Here is a 13,615-nt window from a genome sequence, read left to right on the forward strand (position 1 = left end):
AGCAACTGGCAGAATCAATACCAACTTAAGAAGCTTGTAAACAATATGATATTATTCATGCTTGTTTGTCTCTACAAGCATAACTGAAAGTTGACACAGATTCTTTAAGTTTTGAAACCTTTCATCTCTACGCACATGAGTAACATACATGTTTAGTTGCCATGGAAGTCTTGCCAGTTCATCACTTGTGAAATCATTAGCATAAAATTTTGTAGCAAGCCTAACCAACTTCTCCTGATCATAAGCAGCAAATAGACGAAGTGGACAAAATGCTGCCATGCAAGAAAGTAGCTATGTGTTTACCTCATCAAATCTGCCATTGAGTTCACTTATTTGCCTATCAATGACAGCCACAAACATATCAATTTTGAAACGGTGGTAATTCATCGCACCATTACATAAACCCCTTTTAGGCCGGCCAACGGGAAAGTAAGGACCCTTCATATCAACAACTTTGATCTTATGCTTTGTACAAAAACATGTGACCTTTGTGAGAAAATCATCCCATCCAGCGTCGGTCCTCAAACACTCCAAGTGATACTTTGTGACATCAACAAGCTCAATAGCATGAACAATATCTTCATCTTGCTTTTGCAAAGCTCTACATAGCTCATCCGTGTATCTAAATATTTCTTGCATCAAGTGTGCTATGAAAACAAACTCAAATGATCGAAATGGTGTCAATATAGATAGAGCCGCTTGGGCCTCCGCACCATGATACTTGTCTCCAATCTTGATGAGGACTCGTCGTAGTGCACCATACATAGAGATGACATGGTTCACGGTTTTGAAGTGAGAGCCCCAACGTGTATCACATGGCCTTCCCAAACCCATTTCCTGATTCAGCCCACTCCCTGTTTCCACTTCTTCCAATTCCAATGCATCAATGAGTTCCTCGGCCTGAGCTATCCGAAGTATTCTCATCTTTTTACAAGACATGCTAAGAGCATTTAACAAGTGTGCAAGTTTCTGAAAGAACCAAGTGCAATCACCACTCTCCTAGCAACAGCAACAAGAGTTAATTGTAGTTGATGAGCAAAACAATGAACATAATAGGCAGAAGGGGACTCATCCATAATCAGTTTTTTTAGGCCATTGACATTACCTTTCATGTTACTAGCTCCATCATATCCTTGCCCACGAACCATTGCAAAGGTCAAATTGTGTGTCATAAGCAGTTTCTGAATTGCAGCTTTAAGTGTCAAAGAGGTAGTATCTTCAACATGAGCAAGACCAAGGAATCTTACAACTGCCCTTCCTTTCTTTTCAACATAACGCAAGCAAACAGCCAACTGTTCATTCGGATACACATCACTAGACTCATCTGCAAGTATTGCAAAATGACCACCATCAAGTTCTTCAATGATTAGTTTAGTAGTCTCCTCTGCACAATTTTTTATCACCTCTTGTTGTATATCATGGTGAGTCATCTTGCAGTTTTGTGGAGCATTCTTGAGAACGACCCTGTCAACCTCTTCAAAATTTCCCGCTAGCCAATTTAAAAGCTCAAGGAAATTTCCTTTGTTTAGTGAGCTTCACTTTCATCATGTCCTCTAAATGCCAAGCCTTGGTGCAATAGAAATCGCACACATTTGAGTGTCCATGTCAAACGCTGCTTATACAAAGCCTTGTATTGTGAGGTGTTTGAAGCAATAGACTCCCGAATTGATGATTGTGGTGTAGTGAACATATCATACTTCTCTTGAGCTTGAGCATGAGCACTACTAACATCACCTTCATGTTTCTTCAATCTCGACTTCATGTTCCAGTTCCTAAATCCCTTCTTCACAAAAGCATCTCCACCGGAACATTTTGTTTTATCCTTGAACAAATAGCAAACAAAACAGAAAGCACTATCTTTGCCCACACTATACTCAATCCATGGAAATTCTTTAAACCAAGCAGGACAAAAGCGACGCTCTTTTCCACTTTTATTTGTAATGTAAAACTTATGTTTTTTTGGTTGACATCGCCCCATCTCAATATATCTCCTTCTTACTCTATCTTGGTCATTGACAGCATACGCTGAGATGGGAATCCGCTTCCCAGGATCGGGTTTAAGTGCATCCAAATCTGCTTGCATTGGTTCATCATCTTCATCAATAGATTCATCATCTTCTACATGAGGTGTTGAGGTTTCGCCTCTACTCTTTGGTTGTTGCCATAACACCAACTGCAAATTGCTCTCATTCCTCTCAAGATGAACAGGAGAAGCAGAAGTACTAGATGCAGCTGCTGCCTGATTCGGTGTGGATGATTCATCTCTTTTCTTTGTCTTTGAAGCCTTTTCCCACATTGCAAATATGCTACTGCCAGCAATCTTATTTTTCTTCATCTACAGTACAAGAAAACAAAGAAACAGAAAAAAATAAAACTTGCATCTAGTCCATTATAGAAACAAATCCAGAAATTAGAGGCATTGGAATCAGCCACTGGTTGGAATTGGAGGAGAACTGGAGGAGGGGACGAACCAGAGGACTGGGACGAACTGCTGCTGCTCGGGGACGAACTGGAGGAGGGGGGCCGGCGGGGTCGGCGGGCGGGGGCCGGCGGGGCTGGGGCGCCGCCGCTGCGGCTGCGGGGGTGGAAAGGGGGGGCGCCGGCGGACCGGCACTAGCTGGTCTGTTGCCTGCTGCTTCGCCTCCGGGCCGCTGCATCGCGGGCGGGACGCCGGACGCGGCCACGCGGGATCTGGGACTGGGAGAGTCGGAGAGATGAGGAGAGGCGAGAGCAGAACCGGGCGAGAGGGAGAGTGGTAGACACAGGGCGACCGTGTCTGGTTACTCGCGTGAGTCGGGCGACTGGGCATGCGTACGAGGAGTCGAGGAGAGGGCGAGACCGCGAGAGGCGTGGGCTCTGGGCCTCTTGCAACGTGGGCTCTTGGGTATGTATACATATAATTTTTTTTTGCATCAAAATCTTGGGTATTCCTGTGAATACAGGAGCATACCCCTGGCGCCGTCTCTGTCCATGCCTCTCGAGCAAGCAAAACCATGTCTCTCGTGAAAGGAAAAAAATATGTTTTTTCACACAATCTTTTTTCTTGAATTACTAGTGCGCTGTTGGGAGAACAAAGAGATTTCAAGTTTGAAGCCTCGCGCGCACACCTTTTAAAAAAAACATAGAGAAAATACCTCAAATAGGAGCTCCCCTATTTGACGCCCTTCCGCTCAAATAAAAAGAGAAGACTATTAATAGGATTGGCCCACCACCACCACGGCTCCACGTGGGCGCTTGTATAAATAGCTACCCCAAGAAGCAACCCTCCGTGTGGCTCCCGTGCCGACGCGAACAACACTCCTCCCTGCTGCCAATCTTACCATTCTTGTTCTTGCTCTTCTGCACCCCGCTCCTAGATCGGGATGGGGAAACCGAGGGCCTCCGGTGATGTCAGGACCGGGGCGCTTGCTTCCGGCAGCGGAGGCGCGACGGCGCCGCTCCTCCCCCGGAATGATCGCACGGCGGATGCCAAGGTCCAGGGAGGCTCCCTCTTTATGGTCCTGCTCAGCACCGCGGTCGCCGTCTGCGGCGCCTTCGAGTTCGGCACCTGCGTGAGCCCACCCTCCCTCTTAATTTCTGTCGCTTCAAAAGCGCCCAGAGTGCATTCAGCTAGACATGCATATACCAGCAGCGTGCCTCGAAAAAGGAGGCACATGTGTGCCTAAAAGGTGATGAGAGATGAATGAATAACTTCTCCTCCGGGGAGCTGACCGACTCGTATCCATTTGCGAAATCCCACAAAATTTCATTACTACCATCTTCCAGAATTCAAATGGTTCATGAATGTGGTGCACTGTTATTTTCCCTTCTTCCGTCAGCATTAGGTTTAGTTTACAAAAGCACAAGCATTTTTTAAAATTTTACTTCTGCAAAACTGCGAGGATGGATCTGCACAACATGAAGGGTTCTGATCTGGACAGTTGACCAGATTTTAATGTATCTCAGCAGCACTGCCTGCGCATCATTTAGCTACAGTCTAGTACATGCAGTACAATATTTAATTTTCCAAGAATCTTATCGCGTCACTCACACATGATGGTACTATCTATGATTATGGACAGAGATGATCTGTGTTTACTCATCCAAGTGCCTTTTCAGGTTGGTTATTCTGCACCCACTCAGTCAGGAATAGAGCGCGAACTCGGACTATCCATGGCTGAGGTTTGTAACATGATTACAGTTATGCAGGATTTTCTTTTTCTCCTGTTCTAATCTTCTCTATTCTGACCCAACTAAACCTTGCAGTTCGCTATTTTTGGGTCTGTATTGACTATCGGGGCAATGATTGGTGCCGTTACCAGCGGACGCTTAGCGGACTCTCTTGGACGTAAAATGGTAGCCTGTGCACTTTTACTTCATTATTATTAATTAGGCTAGCTTGTGTGTTTTTATTTCACATTCGTCTTCTCTCCGTGTCTTATTGTTTTGCTTGTCACAGACCATGCGGATAGCAGCTACTATTTGCGTTTTTGGTTGGCTTTCTATACATTTCGCTAAGGTTTGTTACTTGGTGAAGTTATTCCAGGTCTTGTGCTTTCCTACCGACATCTTACCTTGATGTTCTAATGTGAAGGGTGCTATTATGCTCTATTTTGGAAGAACCTTGCTGGGCTTTTGTACCGGTGTTCTTTCTTATGTGGTATGTATCACTTAATTAGTTCAGCATACACTCTTTAGTCTTGAGTCTCTTCACTACTGCAATTTTCGTATACGTCGGGTGTCGGCGTCTTCGCCGACAGCCAAAACACGGGCACTCGGCAAACTAAACAACGCCGAGAGCCGCACTCGGTAAACCTGGCCTCACGGCAACTGCTTACTTTGCCATCACTGGCTCACGGCGAACAAGCACCGAACGGCAAACGGCACAGACGCCGAGAGCCGCGCACGGCAAAGAGGAGCCACGTGGCATGTCCGCTCGCACCAAACGGCTCCGTCAGTTACTTCCAATATTACCGAGAGTCGTTTTTCGACGCTCGGCAAAGTATATGACACATCCTATTTTCCTTTTTTGTGTGTGTTCTTTTGTCCTCTATGTTTTCGTCTGATATTTCATATCTTTTAACGACTAAAGTCTCAAACTGTCATGGCTTGTGTTTTGTGTTGGATTTTTTCAAATCTCAACTTCTAAGCACTATACTACCTCTGTTCCTTTATATAAGGTATATTATTTTTGCCCGAGGCACAAAATTATAGCGTATTTAGGATGAAGTTATAGGGTTAGGATCTTCGGCTCTCGGTAAAGGCCACATCATATTTTCCATCCATTCGTTTGTGTTTCTTTACCACTCTTTGTTTCTGATATTTATGACTTTTAATGACTAAAGATCCAAAATGCCATGAGTTTTGATGACTTCTGTTTTCGGTTATATTTTTTTTAAATCTTAACTTTTAATTAAGCACTACATATAAAGTAAAAGAATGAAAACAATGACCTGCCGTAACACCAAGAAGCAGGTATTCACCAACCCCTATCCCCTCTCGGTGCCGGTCAATGCCGTAGACCGCCGGGGCCACCGGTTGGGTGCTCGATCGGAAGCCGCCCGAGGGGCAACTGGCCCTACATGCATGCATGTGGCCAAGGCATATGTATGAAAGGGTGGTGTGGTGTACGAATACCCAATGCACATCCTTGACGTGGCAGATGCCTCATAAATCGGACACATGCACGGGCACGAACGTCGAGGACTAGCTGCGTTCGTCACCCAGATCGAGCCGGCGGTGGGCAATCCTATGAGGGAATGGACTAAAATTGGCTTCACGGTGAACGGGGCATTCACTGAGAGCCACGCACGGCAAAGGGAGGCCACATGGCATACCCTTTCGGGAGTGACGGCGTTGTCACTTGGTTCACCCTAGACCGAGAGCTGCGACGTCACCCTCGGTAAGAAGACGTCACACAAACATTTTTCTAACTGACATGTGGTTCCACTGGTCACATTTATCAGTAAAAAATATAATGATGTCTTTGCCGAGAGTGCTCGGCAATGCTCGTGATCAGGAGCTGACACGTGGCTCTCTCCTATAGGCTCTCTTTGTCGAGAGTGGCTCTCGGCAAAGATGGCCCTCGGCTTGTTAACGTGGACCCACATGTCAGGAGCTGACACGTGGCGCACTCCTATTGGCTCTCTTTGCCGAGAGTGGCTCTCGGCAAAGATGGCCCTCGGCGTGACACATGGCGCTCTCCTATTGGCTCTCTTTGCCGAGAGTGTCTCTCGGCAAAGATGGCCCTCGGCGTGATACTGTGGACCCGCATGTCAGGACCTGACACGTGGCGCTCTCCTATTGGCTCTCTTTGCCGAGAGTGGCTCTCGCCAAAGATGCGCCATGTGGCAACCGCCGTCCACGTCGGTTGTCCGTTAGCTACTTTATTTTGCCGAGTGTTACTGTTTGGCTCTCGGCAAACAGTTTGCCGAGTGCCCGTGTCCTGGCTCCCGGCAAATTCCTGCTTGCCTGAGAGGTGTAAGCCGGGTGGCTTTGGCCTAGTGTGGCACTCGGCAAAGGCTTTGCAGGCGGGTTTTGGCCCTTTGCCGAGTGTCTGTGGCACTCGGCGTATAACTCGATTTCAGTAGTGCTTGTGTCTCAATCTTGTATCAGTTGTACATGTTCATGTTTTACAGTTTTAGTGTGCCGATGTTGCGCTGGATACTGCAGGTGCCTGTGTTCATAGCTGAAATAGCGCCTAAGGATCTCAGAGGTGGCCTTGCAACTTCAAACCAGGTTTATAACTATAGGACAAAAACTCCATAATCCACATTTAACCTCATAAGTTTTAATAGTTTCCACTTTCCACCACCTGGTTACACATGTGCAGTTGTTGATCGTTTGTGGGAGTTCGACTACTTACATAACAGGGGCGCTGGTTACATGGCGCAATTTGGTATTAGTTGGTAATTTGTTTTCACACCCATATAAACATAGTTATCTTTTACTTTCATGTTGGATGGGATTACTTAGAAATTTTTGTGTGTGCAGGTATAGTGCCATCTGTTCTCCTCTTAGTAGGTCTTCTCTTCATTCCAGAGTCACCAAGATGGCTGGTAAGGAACTTCAGAGTCTTCGGAGAATGTTCTGTGAAACATGAGGGTTTTCAATTTATCGGGGGGAGAAAATGATCTGTTTGCTCAATGGTTTTCTAGTGGTGATTTACAAATCACCTTAGAACCTCCCTTTGCTAGCAAAAGTTAGAATGGAAACTATAAAGTACTTTAACAGTAATCATGAACTAATATGACCTTTGACTTTAGTCATTTCATGATACATATATTTGTATGTTGAATCTCACTGCACATTTTTTACAGGCTCAGGTTGGAAGGGAGGAAGAATTCCACACCGCATTGCAGATGCTGCGTGGAGAGAATGCTGACATATCTGAAGAGGCCATTGAGATCAAAGTTAGCTTTCTGTTCTAATAGCCTGTATATAATAGGGTACTCAATGATAATAGTATATGCAAAGAGAATTATACTCAAAATGATCATTTCATCCAGGAGTACATTGAATCCCTCCAAAGCCTCCCAAAGGCCAGGATTCAGGACTTGTTTTTGAGCAGAAATATATTTGCGGTCATTGTAAGATATCACTTTGACTACTACTTCATTTTAAAATGCCATCATGATTTGCGCACTGAATTTGGGATTTGATCATATGAATTTTCTCATAATTCGTAACCTGTAATATCATTGTGATATTATATGCACAGGTGGGTCTTGGCTTGATGATCTTCCAGCAATTGGGAGGGATAAATGGTGTAGGCTTTTATGCAAGCTCTATCTTTAGTTCTGCAGGTATGCAAATGTCATCATCATTGTGCCATTCTTTTTAACAGTTCTGCATGAAATGTGTTGATTCATCTCAACTTCAGGATTTTCTGGAAAACTTGGAACCATATTAATTGGCATTGTTCAGGTTTGCGATACACTGTTTTCCATAAATTTTGCTAATTACTAGTATGAAATTTTGTTTATAACCATGATCGTTTCAGATTCCCATTACATTGCTTGGCGCCTTTCTCATGGATAGGAGTGGAAGAAGGGTTCTTCTAATGGTATAAGATGATACAAAGCTTAGCTAATGTATACAAAGAGAGAATGTTAGGTTGAATTTTGTTTTGAGCTTCTTATTTATACAGGTTTCCGCATCTGGGACATTCTTGGGCTGCTTTTTGACAGGAATATCGTTCTACCTAAAGGTAACAGCATCTTTCCTAACCATATAGTAGTAGAAAAGTTCTTATGAAACTTTTTGGGAACATATGGGAGACTGGCAGGTTATCATAAGATAATGTTAAGGAGAAAAGCTGTGGCAAGGAAAACGCTTTTTTAGGGGAAGGAAAACTTATTTTGTTGGCAAATTTTAGCATGGTCCCTCTTACTTCTATTTTGTTTGTTGTTATGTCTGTAACGTGAATGATAAATAATCTTTTAGGCGCACGGACTATTCCTAGAATGGGTTCCTGCATTGGCTCTTTCCGGCATCCTGGTAAGGAATATATCACTCCTATATGCATTGTATTCTGCTATTGCAATGAATTTCGAAACGTGCATCTTCTGAATGTTGATCATTCCTGCTTCTGAAATAGGTATATATAGGTGCATACTCAATTGGAATGGGCCCCGTCCCTTGGGTTGTCATGTCTGAGGTAAGGAAGTAATAATAATCAGAACTTGTTTTGGATTGATAAATCTGCAATAGAAGTACGAAAGCAACTGCCCTTTAATTTCTCCTGGATTAATTGCTTGCAGATATTCGCGATTAACATCAAAGCAATCGGCGGAAGCTTGGTGACCCTCATTAGCTGGCTTGGTTCCTTCGCGGTCTCTTACTCGTTTAACTTCCTCATGGACTGGAGCTCAGCAGGTAATGGCACTAACACAACACTGTGGCTCTTCATTTCAGTTTTCCGTCCCATAGCTCCAGTAGTGACAATCATATCTAGTATCTCCAAAAATGTAGAAATGGGAAATAACCATCCAATTGTTTAATTGCTTATTACTGATTGCGTAATTTCAGAACATCTCGTACCCCCTTTTTTCTTCCAAAAGGAGAGAATACTAGTGATTTCTGATTAGTCTTTTAGCTATGTCGAAAAGTAATAAGCAATCCAGGGAAAAACTACGAATTAGAACAGAAACTAACCACACCATATGTAGGCAGTTTTGTGACTTACCTTGCTGTCTTGTGCCTTACAGGGACGTTCTTCATGTTCTCTGCGGCGAGCTTGGTCACTATACTGTTCGTGGCAAGGCTAGTGCCTGAAACCAAAGGAAAAACACTCGAAGAGATCCAGGACGCATGGAATTAAAGAAGATAAGGATTAACAGAAACGACCAGAGGCAGCACATATACATATACATTGACATTTTCCCCACTCCCCCATAACCCCACGCTAGCCTCCCTGTCATGCATCGTGCTGTAGTCTACTCTCTAGGTTAAGGATATTCAGATTGTAAAGCAACAGAGCACTGTTCTGTTCTTGAGAAAATCTTTACCTAATACAAACACATTAGTTTTTGTTTTGTTAAAGGGAGAGGAGGCTTTCATAGTTCTTCATACGTCATCTATTTATACAAACACATTAGTTTTATTTATTTTTTGAAAAAATAAACAACAGAACGTCAATCTTCTCTCTCCTATCTAAAAAAAGCTTAGCAATCCTGTTTCCGCTCGCTCTTCGTCAAGGCATCCACGCTGCGTTCCGCTTCCCTGCCGTGTCCGTGTTTTTTGTATGTAGCACAAAAAACAATCAGCCCAGCCAGCGAGGCCACACGGTCGATTGGCCCAGGGTTGATTTAAAAAGAAGTCGATCAGGGCACGCGAGTACGCGACAGTGCATGCCAGGTACTCGATGAAAAGCTTGGCGGGCAGAGAGAAATATTGCTGCTTTGGCATGATGCCGCTACTTGTTGAGTACTGCTATATGTTACTGATGTCTGCTAGATGTTGAGAGGAGAGCCTGTGAGACTGGCTGATTTATGTTGTATAACTAACTGAATTTGCTTCACTGGGTTTTCTCCTTTTTGTTCTCACTTCAGTTGACTCTTTTGATTTGTTCATTCTATTTGTATCTGTTTTAAAAGAACTTCATATAGAGTTGTTGCTGAATAAAATCAGAGAAGTAGGGATGAACGCCATCTATACGAAGCAGATTTGGTGGGTTTCAACTGTTGCTCGGTCCGTACGTGTGGGATGATTCGCTTAATTTCCTTTTGGTTTTGCTATCCACTATGATGAGCTCAACTGCAGTTGTGCTTGTAGAATTTATTTGGTGCAGGTATAATTGTATAAATACCTTTGGTACCTTGCAATACCATGGAATTTCTTAAACATGGATTGACGCCAAGATTCCTGTGTTTCTAGAGGGAGCACTAGCAGAGGGAGGAGGTTGAAATGCTAGAAGAAATCATGCTAGGTGAAGCAACCACAGGAGTAGCAAAAAGAAAAAAAGTAGAGAAGAAGCATCACTATAGTGAGAGGAAAATATAGAGAGAGAGTGTGGCAGAGAAAAGACATTGTGCTAGCGTTTGCCAAATGATCGGAACTTCGTGTAGGACGACCAGCGCCAATCCGAACGCTTATGTCCTCGTGCCTCTAGGAGGATCTCGACCTGGTCCACCGTTGGTGAGTATCACTAGGGTCGACCCAGACGCTTCTGTCACATATTTCATCTTCAATATCAAACATGATCTTTCCCATTTCAGATTCAAAACTTCGGCCTGCCCATGTATCTGATGGAGCCAGCAGAACAATGAATAACATACTGGTAAACCGAGAGGCGGTGAACAAAACAGAGTGGTGAGAAAGGGAGAGGAACTTTAGTGCTTGCCACGAAATATTTAGAGCATCTTTGCCTCGTGGCAATCGCAGGGGCATATTTACTATAAAAAATAAATGCTCTAATCACTGTTTTGATCTTTTCGCTGCCTTCTCTGGCACCTAATTTTTGGTGAGCTTGGCCTATTGAATCGTTGAACCATTCTCTAATCTCTACTAAATCGTCCCATACACTCTATTATTAAAAGAAAATCGTCCCATATACTCAACGGAGGGACTCATCCAGTTCACTTCGGGGACATTTGCAGTCTTAGGCATCTCTAAAGTGGACCCTCGAACCTTTTGCAAGCGTCTGGAGCGAGCTGTTCGGATGCAGTTTGCCATCCAACGCGTCCTGCATCGGCCCGCGAACCAGTTCAGATGTCCATTTTCCTACAAACCGGAAGAAAACTAGAAGGGGCTTTGCGAGAGTCCGGACACCAGCCATGTAGGACTCCGACACCCTCGGCCCACCCAAAATCCCGCCTGGACCGGCGTCTCCATCCTTTCTTTTTCTCTACATCCGCTTTCTCTCTCGCCACCGCTGCTCTACCACACTGACCGCCAGCCAAGCTCCTGCCGAAACTCCGCGGCCTACGCGACCTCCATCGCTACACAAGACCTCCACGCCGCTTGTCCTCCGCTGCCGTTCCACACCTCTCATTTGTCCTCCATGGCGTAGGTACCATCCACCCCTATGGTAGTCACCACGCCCGACAAGTGTTTGGTGAAATGCTCGTACTAATTTTTTTGTCCCTTCTTTGGAGCAATGGTTTCGGACAGGAAGTACATATACAAGCACTATGTTAAGTTGTTCAACGAGGAGGACTACGCGGATGAAACGACTATGATGCAGACAGTCCTTGCAGAACATAGGTCATCCTATCGAAGTTCCCGATCAGAATCCAACCATGTTTGATGAGTTTATTCAAATGCATCAACAAATTCGACATCGAGCAACTAATGAGTAGCTCAAGAAAGATTTGATTGAGCACATGTGGGCGGTTAAAGGGGAAACTAGAACATATGTGCTAGTTGATTTCAAGTTTGAACTATGTTAATTTGAAAACTTTGTTGGATTGTAATATTTAAGTTAGAACTATGATTTGATATGCGATTATTTTCGGCTAGCGGACTTAAAAAAAGAGATGGAATATTTGCGACTAGCTTTGGATGGTTGACTCCCACATCAGTGTCTGCGGACTGATCCCCACCGGTCCGTGGACTGATACGATGTTGCTCGTACTAACTTTTTTGTCCCTTCTTTGGAGCAATGGTTTCGGACAGGAAGTACATATACAAGCACTATGTTAAGTTGTTCAACAAGGAGGACTACACGGATGAAACGACTATGATGCAGACAGTCCTTGCAGAACATAGGTCATCCTATCGAAGTTCCCGATCAGAATCCAACCATGTTTGATGAGTTTATTCAAATGCATCAACAAATTCGACATCGAGCAACTAATGAGTAGCTCAAGAAAGATTTGATTGAGCACATGTGGGCGGTTAAAGGGGAAACTAGAACATATGTGCTAGTTGATTTCAAGTTTGAACTATGTTAATTTGAAAACTTGGTTGCATTGTAATATTTAAGTTAGAACTATGATTTGATATGCGATTATTTTCGGCTAGCGGACTTAAAAAAAAAAGATGGAATATTTGCGACTAGCTTTGGATGGTTGGCTCCCACATCAGTGTCTGCGGACTGATCCCCACCGGTCCGTGGACTGATACGATGTCCGGTTTGGGGCTGAGATGCCCTTAGGGTCCAATTAAAAGCAAAACTTTTCTTTGGCAGCTGGCTTGTTGTCGTCTTCCCCCTGAGACAAAGTCAGAGCGACACAACCTTAGAGCATCTACAACAATGATTAGCTAATTTGGTGCCCCATACGCCCGCGGGTGTGTCCGCTGGCAATGCCCAGACAGAAGTCCATATGCTCTGTCCACACCCACGAACCCCAAATTCGGATACCCTATTTCATATAAACTCATGCATAGTACATAGATCGTAGAGATAGCACAAAAACTAAGAAATTTGGAAATTAGACATGCAATTAGTCCATGGGGTCTGTCTCATTGCCAAAGGCATGGTCGGACTTGGACATGGCAGAGGAGGCAGAGAGATTGGGAAAGAAGTGGAGAAAGATGGGAGGAGAGCGGAGAGGGTGAGCGGACTGAGACTTACTAGGGTTCGCCCGAGCGGGTGGGTTTTTGTGGGGATGTTGTGTCGGAGTTGAATTCAACGGATATTGGGTAGGGGGTCTTGAGATGATGATCTTGGCTTAAGGGTAAGAGGACAAAAAGGGACATGATATTTTACCCATGTTCAGGCCCTCTTGAAGAGGTAAAACTCTACGTCCCGTTTCTGTTGTATTGATTTCTGATGGATTACAAAGTACAGGATGATCTACCTCGAGATCGTATGTGAATGAATCTAACCCTACAGTCTAAACCCCTCGGCTTATATAGGTACCGGGGTACCTAGGGTTACATGCAGATCGGTTAAATCAAGGGATAAACAACTGTATGTACTAGTTAATTGTTCGGCCATGGGTTCCGGAAACCCCTCGCCTTTTCAGCGAATGCGATGCTGCCATGAATGCTGGAGAGTGGTCATCACTAGGTTCTGCTCCACAAAGAGCATGCTTGAGCTAGAGTGCCATGTTCTCGAGAATGCAATCTCGCTCTAGTGCCTCACATTGGACACCACCAGAGGTCATTACATGTGCAATGTCAAAGGATCGCTGAGATGCTATCTTGTGGTAATCCCATGCAGTGGCGGAGCTTAGTGGAGATCAAGCTG

At 44.4% G+C, this 13,615-nt stretch overlaps 1 protein-coding gene across 1 annotated transcript; it reads left to right on the top strand.

The window, feature by feature from the left end:
* Positions 1 to 3,284: 3,284 nt before the first annotated feature.
* On the top strand, positions 3,285 to 9,515 carry LOC119302253 (sugar transporter ERD6-like 16). Its single transcript, XM_037579291.1, has 18 exons — positions 3,285 to 3,551; positions 4,099 to 4,161; positions 4,246 to 4,335; positions 4,439 to 4,498; positions 4,574 to 4,639; positions 6,652 to 6,717; positions 6,812 to 6,887; positions 6,973 to 7,037; positions 7,299 to 7,391; positions 7,488 to 7,568; positions 7,700 to 7,784; positions 7,862 to 7,905; positions 7,982 to 8,044; positions 8,129 to 8,188; positions 8,425 to 8,478; positions 8,579 to 8,638; positions 8,742 to 8,856; positions 9,189 to 9,515. Exons 1-18 carry the CDS (start codon positions 3,363 to 3,365, stop codon positions 9,299 to 9,301), a joined length of 1,443 nt encoding a protein of 480 aa, XP_037435188.1. The 5' UTR covers positions 3,285 to 3,362; the 3' UTR covers positions 9,302 to 9,515.
* Positions 9,516 to 13,615: the final 4,100 nt, after the last annotated feature.

This window comes from Triticum dicoccoides, chromosome 5A, assembly GCF_002162155.2.
Source record: "Triticum dicoccoides isolate Atlit2015 ecotype Zavitan chromosome 5A, WEW_v2.0, whole genome shotgun sequence".
NCBI classification, from domain to species: domain Eukaryota; kingdom Viridiplantae; phylum Streptophyta; class Magnoliopsida; order Poales; family Poaceae; genus Triticum; species Triticum dicoccoides.